Here is a 14,175-nt window from a genome sequence, read left to right on the forward strand (position 1 = left end):
TTTGCTTTTAAAGGTTGTTTATTTTTGAGCGAGAATGAGCGCACAAGAAAGGAAGGGGCAGAGAGAGAGAGGAGGATAGAGGATCCCAAGCGCGTTTGGCGCTGACAGCAGCAAGCCCAATGTGGGGCTCATACTCAGGAACCGTGAGACCATGACCTGAGCTGTAGTCAAAGTTAGATGTTCAACCAACTGAGCCACCAAGACGTCCCTAGAATGCTGTGTTATAAACTATTCTCACTGGATGATTCAGGATGTTCTAGACTACAGAATGTAGAGATGAGGCTTTTAGAGTCTGGCTTGCCCCAGCATGCAGTCCACATGTTCACTGTGGGGCTCTGTCATTCTTGAGGGTCTTTTCTAGCAGAGCGAAAGTATCAACATTACTGTAATTTAGAAAGATTTTGCTGTAGCTACAAAATTATAGCACTAAAAGGACAGGAAACCTAGTTATTGATCATAAAAGCAAATGAAATCCTGACTCTATTTGATTTCTGTTTAGAATCACATTCCAATTTTGTAAACATTTAGAGCTGTTAGCGGACTTTAACCCTTCAATGTTAATAGATCCCATGATGGCTGTGTTCAGGATCAGCTCGATTTCCATCTTACCAGTTTGCTTGAGTACTATACATTTTTAATTTTGGAGTATAAAAAATGTGTTTTCCACTACACAGTTCTCTTAGTGGTGTTTTTATATGATATTACTTTGGGATATATTTAAATTATTAGTTTCCTTTTCCCCCATCTGATCATAAGACAAAGGGAAATCTTCTAAGGATATACTGTGTTACTAAATTTCGTTCACGATTAATAATGAATGTCTACACTAGAACAGCTCTCAAGGCTCTTCACAGTCTGATGCCAGGGTGCTTTTCTTGCTTGCTTTCTTAGCTTCAAACCCAAGTATTTTACCATGAACATGCCTTCCTGCTGTTGCAGTTTTCCTCATGCTATCTCTTGTTCCTTCTGGGCCTTCCTCTGTCTTTCTGTGCAATATTAACCCAGGATTTAAATTTAGCCCACATCTTAAACTGACAAAGCCTTTCCCACTTTCCCCTCACATCGTACCAGGAACAGAGAATTGGCCTCCTTCCCACCAGTGTCTCTTGTGTCCTGTGTTCTCTCTCTTATATTTAGCGATTGGCCTCTTGTGATCCAGGTACTATGTGTTGGGGATACTGTCCCTCCCTTCATAGTGTTTAAAATCTCCTAGGAAAGACGTGAAAAAAAAATAATTAAAGTATTGCTCTTTGTAACAGAACATGATGAGGCATTATGGAGATACATACGACAAGCAAGGACAGGAGCTTTTCCTTAGCCAGGAAAATCAGGAAATCCTTTCTAAGAGAGGACCTTGGTTGAGCATATCCTGAAAGATAAGTAGCTGTCGATTGTATCCCAGCACTTTCACATAGTTGAGACATTTTACACATAAAATACATAGATATACTAGACAAAGAGATGAGGAGATACTAGAATAAAAAGAATTGGTCACATTAAGGTTAATACATAAAGTTACTTAATAGATATATGCACAATTTATGAGTGTTGCAAATTTTCTTCTGGGTTTCTTAGTCAAGGAAGGAAATGCAGTGGTTGTGAGACTGACAGTTTTCATAAGAGGAAAACAAACTAGTCACTCTAAACTTCTTGGTGCTAAAGATAAATCTATCAAAAACCAAGACATTTCTGAGATTTTATTCTTCTTAGAAGTTAACAAGTTAGCCAGCCGTTTTCATAGGTGCTAGCCGAAGACACAAGACCCCTGAGTCAGAAACAAAGGGTTTTATTACTTACAGCACCACAAGCAGTGTGTGCTCATGTTCATACTCGTTCCCCTTACCCTCCAAGTCCCACAAGGGCCATGTGGAGGCAGGCCCAGGTGGACTCTCTGAACACCATGGAACTCCATGGTGAGAAACTCCAAACCTAGAAAGTTCTAATCTTTTATGGGCATGCATCCAAACCTCCCAACCTTTATACCTGAGGGGAGATATTTATCATACTGTGCCCTCTTCTCCAGAAGGAGATGGTATGTCTGCTTTCCAAAGTTACTCACTTTGGAAACCTTTGAAAGATAGTCTGGAACAAAGGCTACTAATGTCTCTGTTCAAAAGATATGTAGATAATCTGGTTGGTTCTGGACAGAGTTTTCTCATGAGGTTGTAGTCAAGCTGGGCTGCAGTAATCTAAAGGCTTAACTGGTTCAGAGGATCTGCTTTTCTGATCATTTCAGTGGCTGTTGGAAGGTCTGAATTCCTCACTGCTGTTTGACTAGAGGCTTCAGTTACTTGCCACAAGGGCCTCTCTACAGGAATGCTCACAATAAGGCAGCTAGCTTAGCAGAGAGAGGGGAGAGAGAGCCACCCATGATAGAAGCCAGTGTTTTAAAAGACTATAATAAGCTCCACTTTTTTTTTTTTTTGGACACTCATCTCTTGGGAAATTGCATTTAACTTGAATTTTGAAAATCTCGATTCTTTTGTATTTTAATGTTTGGATAAACCATTAATAAATAAAATGATAAGTTTCTTCAATCAACTTGATATATCACATTAATAAAAGAAAGGATAAAAAGCATGTGGTCATTTCAGTAGATGCAGGAAAAGCATTTGACAAAGTACAATGTTTATCCCTGTTAAAAACCTTCAACAAAGTAGGTTAGAGGGAACATACCTTGAGATAATAAAGGCCATATATGAAAAAAAACCAGCAAACATCATATTCAATAGGAAAGAATTGAGAGCTTTTTCTCTAAGGTCAGGAACAAGACAAGGATATCCACTCTCACTGCTTTTTTTTCATACTGCAACTCATAGACACAGCAATCAGACAAGAAGAAATAAAAGGCATCCAGGTCAGTAAGGAAGAAGTAAAACTTTCACTATTTGAAGATGCCGTGATACTATGTGTGGAAAACCCAAAAGATTCCACAAAAAAACTGTTAGAATTGATAAATGATTTCACTAAAGTTGCAGGATACAAAGTCATATACACAAATCTGGTGCATTTCTATATGTGGATAATGAAGCAGAAGAAAGAGAAATTGAGAAAATAATCCCATTTATAATTGTACCAAAAATAATAAAATGCCTGAGAATGAATTTAACCAAACAGGTGAAAGACCTGTACTCTGGAAACTACAAACATTGATGAAAGAAATGGAATGATATTCCATGCTCATGGATTAGGAAAAAAAATAGTTAAAATGTCTGTGCTACGCAAAACAATCTATAAATTTAAAGCAATCCCTATCAAAATACCAACAGCATTTTTCATAGAACTAGAACAAACAATTCTAAAATTTGTATGGAACCACAAAAGACACTGAATGGCCAAAGCAATCTTTAAAAAAAGAAAAGCAAATCTGGAAGTATACAATTCCAGACTTCAAGTTATATAACAAAGCTATAGTAATCAAAACAGTATGGTACTGACACAAAAATAGACACATAGATCACTGGAACAGAATAGAAAACCCAGGAATAAACTCATAATTATATGGCCAGTTTCTGATAAAGCAGGACAGAATATGTAATGGGATAAAGTTTCTTCAGCAACTGGTGTTGGGAAAGCTGAGCAGCCACATGCAGAAAAACGAAACTGGACCACTTTGTTACACCACACATAAAAATAATTAGAGACCTAAATTGAGACCTGAAACCATAAAAATCCTTGAAGAGAGCACAGGCAGTAATTTCTCCAGCATTGGCTATAGCAGCATTTTTCTAGATATGCCTCCTGAAGCAAGGGACATAAAAGCAAAAATAAACTTTTGGGACTACATCAAAATAAAAAGCTTTTACACAGCAAAGGAAATAATCAAGACTGAAAGGCAGTCTACTGACGGTATTTGCAAACGACATAACTGATGAAGGGCTAGTATCCAAAATATATGAAGCACTGATACAACACCCAAAAAACAGATAATCCAATTAAAAAATGGGCAGAAGACATGAACAGACATTTCTCCAAAGAATACATCCACCTGCCAAAGATACATAAAAAGGTGTTCAACATCACTCATCCTCAGGGCAGTGCAAATTAAAACCACAATGGGCTATCACCTCACACCTATGAGAATGAATGAAATCAAAAACACAAGAAACAACGTGTTTGGTAGGATATAGAGAAAAAAGAAACCCTCTTGCACTCTTGGCGAGAATGCAAGCTAGTGCAGCCACTGTAGGAAACAGTATGGAGGTTCCTCAAAAACAGAACTAACCTCCAATCTAGTAATTGCACTACTAGATATTTACCCAAAACTACAATCCTAATTGAAATGGATGCATGCACCCCTATGTTTTTTGCAGGATTATTTACCATAGACAAACTGTGGAAGCAGCCCAAGTGTCCATCCGTAGATGAATAGATGAAAGAGATTGTGTAAATGTATACAATGGAATATTACTCGGCCACAAAAAAGAATGAAATCTTGGGGGCGCCTGGGTGGCTTAGCAGGTTGAGTGTCCAACTTCAGCTCAGGTCATGATCTCACGGCTAATGAGTTCAAGCCCTGTGTCAGGCTCTGCACTGACAACTCAGAGCCTGGAGCCTGCTTCAGATTCTGTCTCCCTCTCTCATTCACTGACTCTCTCTCTCAAAAATAAATAAAAAACATTTTAGAAGAATGAAATCTTGCCACTTGAAGCAGTGTGGATGGAGCTAGAGAATATAATGCAAAGCAAAATAAGTTAGAGAAAGACAAATACCATATGATTTCATTCATTTGTGGAATTTAAGATACAAACGAACAAAGGAAAAAGAGAAAGCCAAACCAGAAACAGACTCTTAATTATAGAGAACAGACTGATGGTTACCAGAATATAGGTGGGGTGTGTGTGCGGGGAATGAAATAGGTGATGGGGATTAAGGAACCTTAATCTGAGTAATGGATAGAATTGTTGAATCCCTATATTTTATACCTGAAACTAATAGAACACTGTATGTTAACTATACTGGAATTAAAATAAAAACATAAAAAATAAAGAGCAGTTTCTTTCTTTTTGATATTTGGCAGCTATAAATCATCATATCTGGAATATCACAAATCTTTTGCTGATTGGGCTGTGTTAATGAGTTAGATTACATGTTGGGCCCATCAGTTTTACCATCTTAAGTAGCTTTAGACAATATCCTGAATCCCCAGCCTGCTGACTCATTAATCTGTGTCATTAGTCATAGTGGGTTTGGATAATGGCAGAACAATAGTAAACACTTAGGTGGCACTTAATATGTCCCCACGTATGGTTCTGAGTGAGTGACCACAGGGGCAAGAGTAACCCAGAGAAAAAGAGTAATTTGCTCAGTGTTACATAGCTAGTAAATACCAGTGTGATTCTAATCAGCGTCCCTTTTGAAGCACATACCTGAATGAGTAATTGGCAGTAGGCAAGAGCTTAAAATTATTTGTTGGGTTTATATTAACATTTCATGTGTTCAGGGTTTCTCAGTCTATCTATTATACTTAAATCTCTGGCTCTACTGCAAAAGTTGTTTCTGCATTTGTTTTATGCTCAAGTAAGTTTTGTTGTTACTTCTTTAGGTCATAGATAAATAGGAATCCTCTTTTGAAGAATTTTCCTTTGCTCTGAGTTTTGTAGAGCTCTCTCCCATTCATTAGTGTTACAGAGAATATTTGGTATAACAACAGAGATTATATTCAAGAGGGTTTTTTTTTAAAGTTTATTTCTTTATTTTGAGTGGGGGGAGGGGCAAGGAGAGACTCCCAAGCAGGCTCTTCCCTGTTAGCAAGGAGCCCATGTGTGCTGCATCTTACAAACCGAGAGATCATGACCTGAGCAGAAGTCAGACACTTAACCAAGGCACCCAGGTACCCCTTTTCCAATCATTTTAATCAAGGAATGAGCCCCCTTTCTTACCCTTTCCTGGAAACTTTAAGTCTGATGCTGCTGGTAGGTTGTTCACAGATACTTTTCTGTTCTGCTTTGTCAAGAATTTTGAGCAGGAATTCATTGCTGGATATCAGGAAATGTTTTTTTTTTCTGTTTATTGAACTAATCATATGGTTTCTAAGTTTTTATTCCTGGAATAAACCGCACTTGGTCATGGAGTATTATCCTTTTTATATGTTGTTGAATTAGATTTGAGAAAATTTCATTTAGATTTTTGTATCTCCATCATGGGGAAAATTGGTCTGTAGGTTTCTTATAATGTCTTTGCCAGGGTTTGGAATGAAAGTAATGCTGGCTTCATAGAATGGGATTGGGAGTGTTTCCTCCTTTTCAGTTTTCAGGAAGTGCATAGAATTGTTAGTATTTTTCCTGTAAATATGTGAGATTATTCAATTCATTTTTTCATGGGAAAATAAACTATAAATTGATTTTTAGACAACTGATAGAAAGTTACTTAGGTATATATTTCCTGATTGGAGATTGGATGTTTTGTGTCTTTCGTGGTATTTGTCCATTTCATCTATGTTTTCTTTTTTCTTTTTAAATTTTTTAATGTTTTTTATTTATTTCTGAGAGAGAGAGAGAGACAGACAGACAGCAAGAGCAGGGGAGGGTCAGAGAGAGGGAGACACAGAATCTGAAACAGGCTCCAGGTTCTGAACTGGCAGTCAGCACAGAGCCGGACATGGGGCTCAAACCCACGAACTGTGAGATCATGACCTGAGCCGAAGCTGGACGCTTAACCGACCGAACCATCCAGGTGCCCCTCATCTGTGTTTTCATATTTCTAGGCATAAAATTGTTCTTAATACTCTTATCATTCTTTTAATAGCTATAAAATATGTATAAAAATATGTCACCTCATTCATGTTAATTTGTTTTCTTTTTTCCCTGGTCAACTTAGCTAGGTTATGATTCATATTCTCAAAGAGGAGCCAGCTTTTGGTTTCACTCATTTTTAAAATTTTTTCTGCTTATTTTCACTCATTTTGCCCATATTTTTATTCTTTTCTTCCTTCTGCTTCCTTTGGGTTACGTTTGCTCTTTTTCTTAGGGTGGAAACAGCTTATTGATTTGAGATCTTTTGTCTTTTCTAATATAGGCATTTAGAACTCCTAAGTATTCCTCTTAAGTTTTAATGTTTTAGCAACATTTCACAGATTCTGATCTTACGTTTTCACTTTCATTTAGTGTAAAATAATTTATAATTCCCTTTTGATTTCTTCTTTATCCCATCCAGTTATTTTGAAATGTGTTAGTTTCTTAATTTTGTAGTATTTTCTGTTAATCATTTCTAATTCAATTCTGTTGTGGTCTGAGAACATGCTTTATGTGACTTGCTTCTTTTAATTTATGTTGAAACTTGTTTTATGCTCAATGTATAATTTATGTTGATATGTGTTCCATGCATTTAAAAAAATTGCTGTTGAGTGTTCTATAAATGTCAATTACATCAAGTTGGTTGATTGTATATTCAAATCTTCCATATTCTTACTGCTTTTCTGTCTAGTTGTTTTAATAAAACAGTTAATAAAAAAACTTAATAACTTTTGAGGAAAGGAACATAGAAACCCTCAGTGGCCCCCTGATGTGTCTATATTAGTGTTCTGTGAACAGATTTCATTTTAACATCCCTTCCTTTTTTAAGACTGTTGGAAGTGATTCTCAAGTTTTTTCTCTGACTTCGGAAAGCCATCAGTGGTTAGAGAGAGAAACCTTGCCATCAGAGTACTAAGAAACTAGTGTTATAAAACAAATAAATACTAAATAGTACCTTCAGTAGAAAATCAAGACTTTGCTGAAAATCCTTACAGACTATTGTGTATGATGGAATAGTCTATCATACATAATAATGTATGGTAGATTCACTAACTTGATTAATTTGGGCTCAGCAAGGAAAAAGGAAAAGGGAAAATCTTTATCTTTGGCCAGTAATTCCAAAACAGCTAAGAAGCATAGTTTTAGAATTGTCTTCTTTGGATCCTTAATAGTACATACAAGTGAAACTTGAGATTTTCTGTGAGTGTGCCAGAGGACCAGGAGTTAGGGAAGAAATCAGCGAGTCAACGTAATTACCTAACAATGCATTTTTATTCTCTCGTATTTGTAATTAAATCCAATATTTTTTTCTAATGCTTTTTAAGAATCAAAGGAAAACTTCTCAGTGATAAGCGCATGATTTTTACACTAAGTAATACAAACAGTGAAATTCAGATATGTTAACCAAACCCCAAAGCCATGGTAGTTGTCAAGTGCTTGCTTCTTTCTGGTACTCTGCCCGATGCCGTGAGGAGGGTCTACCCCTGCACTGCCTGTGGTAAAACAGCAATAGGAGAGGTTCTTGCCTAGTCTGTGACTGGTCGCAAGATTCCTGTGTGCTAGATGGTGTTCTGAGCCATGGAGTGGACATTGCCAAGGGTCATTATGGGTGCAGGCTGTTAGCTGATCTCAGGGAGCTGGAGAATTGTTTGGCAGAATTCCTGGTCCATTTTCTCTCATGCATGGCTGTTGGGTGGGTTGATGTGGTCTGCTCTGGGGACTCCTGCTCCATCCACCTTTCTGGCAGCATTAGTTACCCTTCTGTGAGAAGAGATTGAAGAATGGTCAGAAGAGACTTGTTTTCTTTCTTCCTCCCTTCCTCCCTTCCTCCTTCCCTCCCTCCCTTCCTTCCTTCCTTCCATGTTTTATTTATTTCTGAGAGAGAGAGAGACAGCGGGGGGGGGGGGGGTTAGAGAGAGAGGGAGACACAGGATCTGAAACAGTCTCCAGACTCTGAGCTGGCTGTCAGCACAGAGCCCGATGCGGGGCTCGAACCCATGAACCGGGAGATCATGACCTGAGCCGAAGTCGGACGCTTAACCGACTGAGCCACCCCGGTGCCCCAGAAGAGACTTGTTTTCTTTAGCAATCTGGGAGTTAGGGTATGAGAATGTATAGAATAAAAGCTTGAAATTGTCAAATTTATGTCAAATTTTCAAAATAAAAGGATAAATGTTTTAGTACTTTTTATATTTGTATTCAAAATTTGCTTCTCTGCCTCTCTTGTTTAGTTGGCCTGTTTTTAGGTGCATTGTCCTTTCTTCTTCTTCTTCTTCTTCTTCTTCTTCTTCTTCTTCTTCTTCTTCTTCTTCTTCCTCCTCCTCCTCCTCCTCCTCCTCCTCCTTCCTTCTTCCTTCTTCTTCCTTCTTCCTTCTTTCTTCTTCTTCCTTCTTTCTTCTTCTTCCTTCTTTCTTCTTCTTCTTCTTCTTCTTCTTCTTCTTCTTCTTCTTCTTCTTCTTCTTCTTCTTCTCCTTCTTCTCCTTCTTCTCCTTCTTCTCCTTCTTCTAATCCTCTGCTAGGTACATTATTCTTAGCTCATATGTGGGCTCCTGAGATAAATGGACTAAACTAGTAATTTCTTTTGTTCAACTTTCAAAGTCCCATTGAGAAAAGGAGCATCTGGTTTCTGCTGTGATTACTTTAGAAATGGCATTCATCTGTTCTTGCCCACATGGACACACTCTGGGCTGTTTGAGAATTCAAATCTGAAACATAGCATAGTGATACCAGTTTCTTCTCTTTATGCATAATTAAATTATTTTTAAACTTAGAGACTTTAATGTTGGCAGTAATATGCAATTAAGTAGTCAGTAGCTTTTAATTACGTTATCAAGTGTTCCCTATATACTAAGTCCAGGAGATAGTCCTGCACTTGTTGAAAATGAAGTTCATTTCTTCCTGGTGGACAGAGCATGGACTTTGGAGTCAGACCCAGTTTCCAACCACAAACCTACTAAGCACTGTGTCTGAGACTTGTGTCTGATTCAGAAGTGGAGAAACCACACCATCTACTTGGCAGGGTGATTGTCAGAAATGACAGAGACATCAGTGTTTCCTAAATGCTTTGTGTTGTGAGGGGCGCCTGGGTGGTTCACTCTGTTAAGCGTCTGACTTCAGCTCAGGTCATGATCTCTGACAGCTCAGAGCCTGGAGCCTGCTTCAGATTCTGTGTGTCCTCTCTCTCTGCCCCTCCCCTGCTCACGCTCTGTCTCTGTGTCTGTCTCAGAAATAAGTAAATATTAAAAAAACAATTTAAAAAATTAAAAAATACTTTGTGTTGTGAAATGTGACTTGTATTTTTGAAGGAATCATTTCCTGTGCAAATATGTCTGGAATTTGCAGCAGGCTTCCTTCTCTTTCAGGTCCCTTCATGCGTGAAGACTTTGGGCTTTTAGAGCCCCTTTGGTCAAGAAATCTTTGCTTTGTTGAACTTTTCGTTTCCCAAACTTGGCGTTTTCCTCCCTTCTCCCCACCCCCACCGTGGAACACTGTGGAACATATTGTAGTTTATGTTTCCTTTCACAGAATGTGGATTTGAAAATAAAATGCCCCTAATTTGTACTGGGTAAATTAGAGGTTTTTTCCCTCCTCCTTTTCAGTGTTAATTTTAATGGTTCAAAACTGTATTGTAAACTCAGAGCCCACTTCAACTTTAGTTTAACCTTCTAAGTAAGTAATAAGCCATTTTTTTCTTCCAGTTTTACTGAGATGTACTTAATAATATAGCACTGTATAAACTTACGGTGTACAACATAATGACATCATATGTGTATATTGTGAAATGTTTACCACAGTAAGTTCAGTCAGCACCCATCCATCCATTGAATTATTCACTATATTTTATTCTTCATTTATTGTCTTTTAGTTGATATCTTTTACCCAAAATAATGTTAAAGACTTTGATGTTAAAATATGAGAAATGCACATGTACTGGTAAGAGAGTTAAGACTCTTGGCATCATAGTGTCTGGTTACATTCCTGCTTCACTAGTTCAATTAAGTAACAAATTAAATACTCATAAACATTCATAGTATTTCCTGAAGTTTCCTCCTAGCCCTCTGACAGACACTCAGGTGTCTTAGATACTTCCTGAACCTGCTTTGAGCCTCTGAATACTAGGTGGGAACCATTCAGGTCTTTCTTGAGGGATTTTGTAAGAACTCTATAGATTTAAGAAATAAGAAATAACAAGTTTGCAATAAAAAAGCAGATGTTAAAAGAATAAAAAATAGGAGAGTATTTTGTGTGTTTTAATAGGAAATGAAGATAAATAAAAAGAATAAAAGTAATTTTACACCCAGAGATCTTTGTTGCTAGCATCTTACCCTCCTAAATTTTTTCTTATGTAGTCCACAAAAACAGGATCCTATTTATACACGCTACTTTGTAGCTTGCTTAATTTACTTAATTTACTTGCAACCACACCAAACATGCAAAGTGAAGGGCTTTTTCTCCCAGATATCTGTGAAAGTACCCTTTACCTTTCCCACGTATCTCCCTTAATAGGGTGCCCTCTCTCACTCTCCAGCCTGTTTTCTCAGGAGAAGTTTGAGGCTGGAGGAAGAGTAGGGAGAGGAGCAAGCTGTCTTGAAGGGTAAACTGTTGTATGTTATATGATTCCTTGTTGGTTATGTGTAAACTGTTGGTGTATGCAGAATTCTGCAGAGTACACATCTCTTATTTTGCTGAGTTATATTATACTGACCCAAAAAGATTTGCATTGAATTTATTTCTTAGAAGAAGAAGACATTATTTGGAAAGGTCAAAAGTTGGCATGTGCATATTATGTACAGCTACACTTAATTACAAATCTGAAATTCTTGGGGCCCCTGGGTGGCTCAGACAGTTGAGCTTCCAACTTCAGCTCAGGTCGTGATCTCGCGGTTCATGAGTTCAAGCTCCACATCAGGCTCTGTGCTAGCAGCTCAGAGTCTGGAGCCTGCTTCAGATTCTGTCTCTCCCTCTCTCTCCCTGCCTCTCCCTCTTAAAAAGTTTTTTAAAAATAATCATGAGTAAATCTGAGATTTTTATAATGGAGTACTGGATGGTTTGTTTACTTTCTAAGTTAAATCCAAACAGATAAAAAGCTTAGTAGAAAGGCAAAGGACATTTTTCTTTTGATGAAGGATATTTTTGAGAAAATGTTATATTATTAAACATATTTTGATCTGATTTTATTATCTAGAGCTTTCTTAAATGGTATTAAGAACTGGCAATAGAGGGTGCCTGGCCCAGGCTCAGATGGTAGAACATGTGACTCTTGATCTCAGGGTTGTAAGTTCAAGCCCCACAAAGTGTAGAAATTACTCAAAAATAAATGAAATCTTGGGGCACCTGGGTGGCTCAGTTGGTTGAGCCATCCGACTTTGGCTCAGGTCACGATCTGACAGTTTGTGAGTTCAAGCCCTGCGTCTGGCTCTGTGCTGACAGCTCCCAGCTTGGAGCCTGGAGCCTGCTTCGGCTTCTGTCTCCGTCTGTCTGCCCCTCCCCTGCTTAGGTGCGCTCGCTTGCTCGCTCGCTCTCTCTCTCAAATATAAATAAACATTTTAAAAATGGAAAAGAAGAAAATGTATTGCTATTTCTCTGAAATTAAAAAAAAAATTTTTTTTAAATAAAAGGTGGCTACCATCCCGTGAAAATTGGAGACCTCTTCAATGGCCGCTACCACGTTATTAGGAAGCTAGGATGGGGACACTTCTCAACTGTCTGGCTGTGCTGGGATATGCAGTAAGTGGTTTTGTCCATTTATGCGTTTCATTTCTGGTCTGGTTCAACCCTTATAAGACAGGGTGGCTGAGGAGCAGAAGCGTTTCCGTGATGGCCTGAGGGGACGTGGCACAGGCCTGCCCCACCCAGCTAGACATTACTCTCCTCCCCCGCGCCCCGTCTGAAGTTCTCTTGTCGGTTATCTTAACATATTAACTTCCTTCTGTTTTTATATCTATAGCTTATTCAGCGATACTGCATTACATCAGACATACTGTTCTTCTAGTAATTCATGCATAGCAGAAAAATATTCACATATAAAATAATAATGGATAGGCCTTTAAATCTGTGGTTTCTGAATTCTTTAAAAAAAAAGTCATGATCCCATAGTAGGAACCTGCTCTGCTACCCAGGACACATACACATCTGGGGTGTGTGTGTGTTCTAAACCAGAAACGTTAACAGAATAACACTTACTCTACGTGATGAACTCTGACATTTTCCCAGTCTCCCTTATTCTTATTAGGAAAAAGCCAGCACAAAGCAAAACAGAGATTGTTGTGATCCATGAAATTCCTGCTTCATTGTGGCCACACAGTTTGAAAAGTACTGTTTTAAAGGAAAGGTTATTAAATGTTTCTGTTTATTGAATGGATCTTATTAGAATGATCGCTTCTAATAATATAAAAAATATGCATTTTTTTTTTTAAAGGGGGAAGAGATTTGTTGCAATGAAAGTTGTAAAAAGTGCCCAGCATTACACAGAGACAGCCTTGGATGAAATAAAACTGCTCAAATGTGTAAGTACTGAAGAAATGTGAATAATGTAAGAAATATTAATGGCTTAAAATCTTAGGAATTTTTTAGGTCTTACTAGATTAAAACTGAATTTATTTTTTATAAATGCAAATACAGAGTCATTTATTTTTAAAAGCATTACTTTTACTAAGACATTTTTGGTTGGTATAATGGAAATGACTTTCAGTCTTAAATGCTTCTGTCCTTGAATTCATTTTTCTTTCCATAGGTTCGAGAAAGTGACCCGACTGACCCAAATAAAGACATGGTAGTACAGTTAATCGATGACTTCAAGATTTCAGGCATGAATGGAATACGTATCCTTATTGACATTTCTTCTGCTTCCTAATGGCTAAATTATACTATAGTTTTTATTTTTAAAATATGGCAATATTTCAAGCTCATTTAAACTTCTGTTTGCTGTGCTGTATCATTGTCCACATAATGCCTCTAGTATGGTCACCTAGTGTTGTAAAATGGTATGCCAGAATATTCCCCAATTCCTGCCAGTCCATTTCAGTGTCTTGGGTAATCTCTTTGGGGCCGTACAACTATTCAGCATCCTTCTTGTACATATAGCTCTTTCACATTCTTTCTTGTCCAAGCCCTGGGCTCCACCTGCACTGTCAAGCTGGGGAGTACCTCACAGATGTGTAAGTAGAGAGCAGAGAAAGATTAGCCACAATCATCTTTACAGATTACAAGGACCAAAAGATCAGGTGTGTCAAGAGCCAGGGTCTTCTCTTCACTGATCTTTTTGCTCTTTCCTTTATATCGTGTTTGAAACAGATTTTTTTTTTTTTTAAGATAATGCAACAGTTTCTCTTTTATTTTAATTTTTTGAATTTTTTTCTTAGTTTATTGTCAAGTTGGTTTCCATATAACACCCATTGCTCATCCCAACAAGAGCCCTCCCCCATGCCCATCACCCCCTTCC

The 14,175-nt window shown here is 37.8% G+C and overlaps 1 protein-coding gene across 9 annotated transcripts in view; it reads left to right on the forward strand.

Moving 5' to 3' along the window:
* Positions 1 to 14,175, forward strand: part of SRPK2 (SRSF protein kinase 2) — a 252,628-nt gene that overhangs the window by 195,446 nt on the left and 43,007 nt on the right. For all 9 annotated transcript variants that reach the window (XR_013330892.1, XR_013330891.1, XM_077746915.1 and 6 more), the window contains 3 exons: positions 12,353 to 12,461; positions 13,153 to 13,240; positions 13,468 to 13,555. Coding sequence is in view for 7 of the 9 variants with exons in the window: in XM_077746915.1 (XP_077603041.1) it covers positions 12,353 to 12,461; positions 13,153 to 13,240; positions 13,468 to 13,555 (285 nt within the window). In the remaining 2 variants the exon portion in view is untranslated. The remainder of the gene's footprint in view (positions 1 to 12,352; positions 12,462 to 13,152; positions 13,241 to 13,467; positions 13,556 to 14,175) is intronic.

Source organism: Crocuta crocuta, unplaced genomic scaffold (genome assembly GCF_008692635.1).
Source record: "Crocuta crocuta isolate KB4526 unplaced genomic scaffold, BGI_CrCroc_1.0 scaffold396, whole genome shotgun sequence".
Classification (NCBI taxonomy): domain Eukaryota; kingdom Metazoa; phylum Chordata; class Mammalia; order Carnivora; family Hyaenidae; genus Crocuta; species Crocuta crocuta.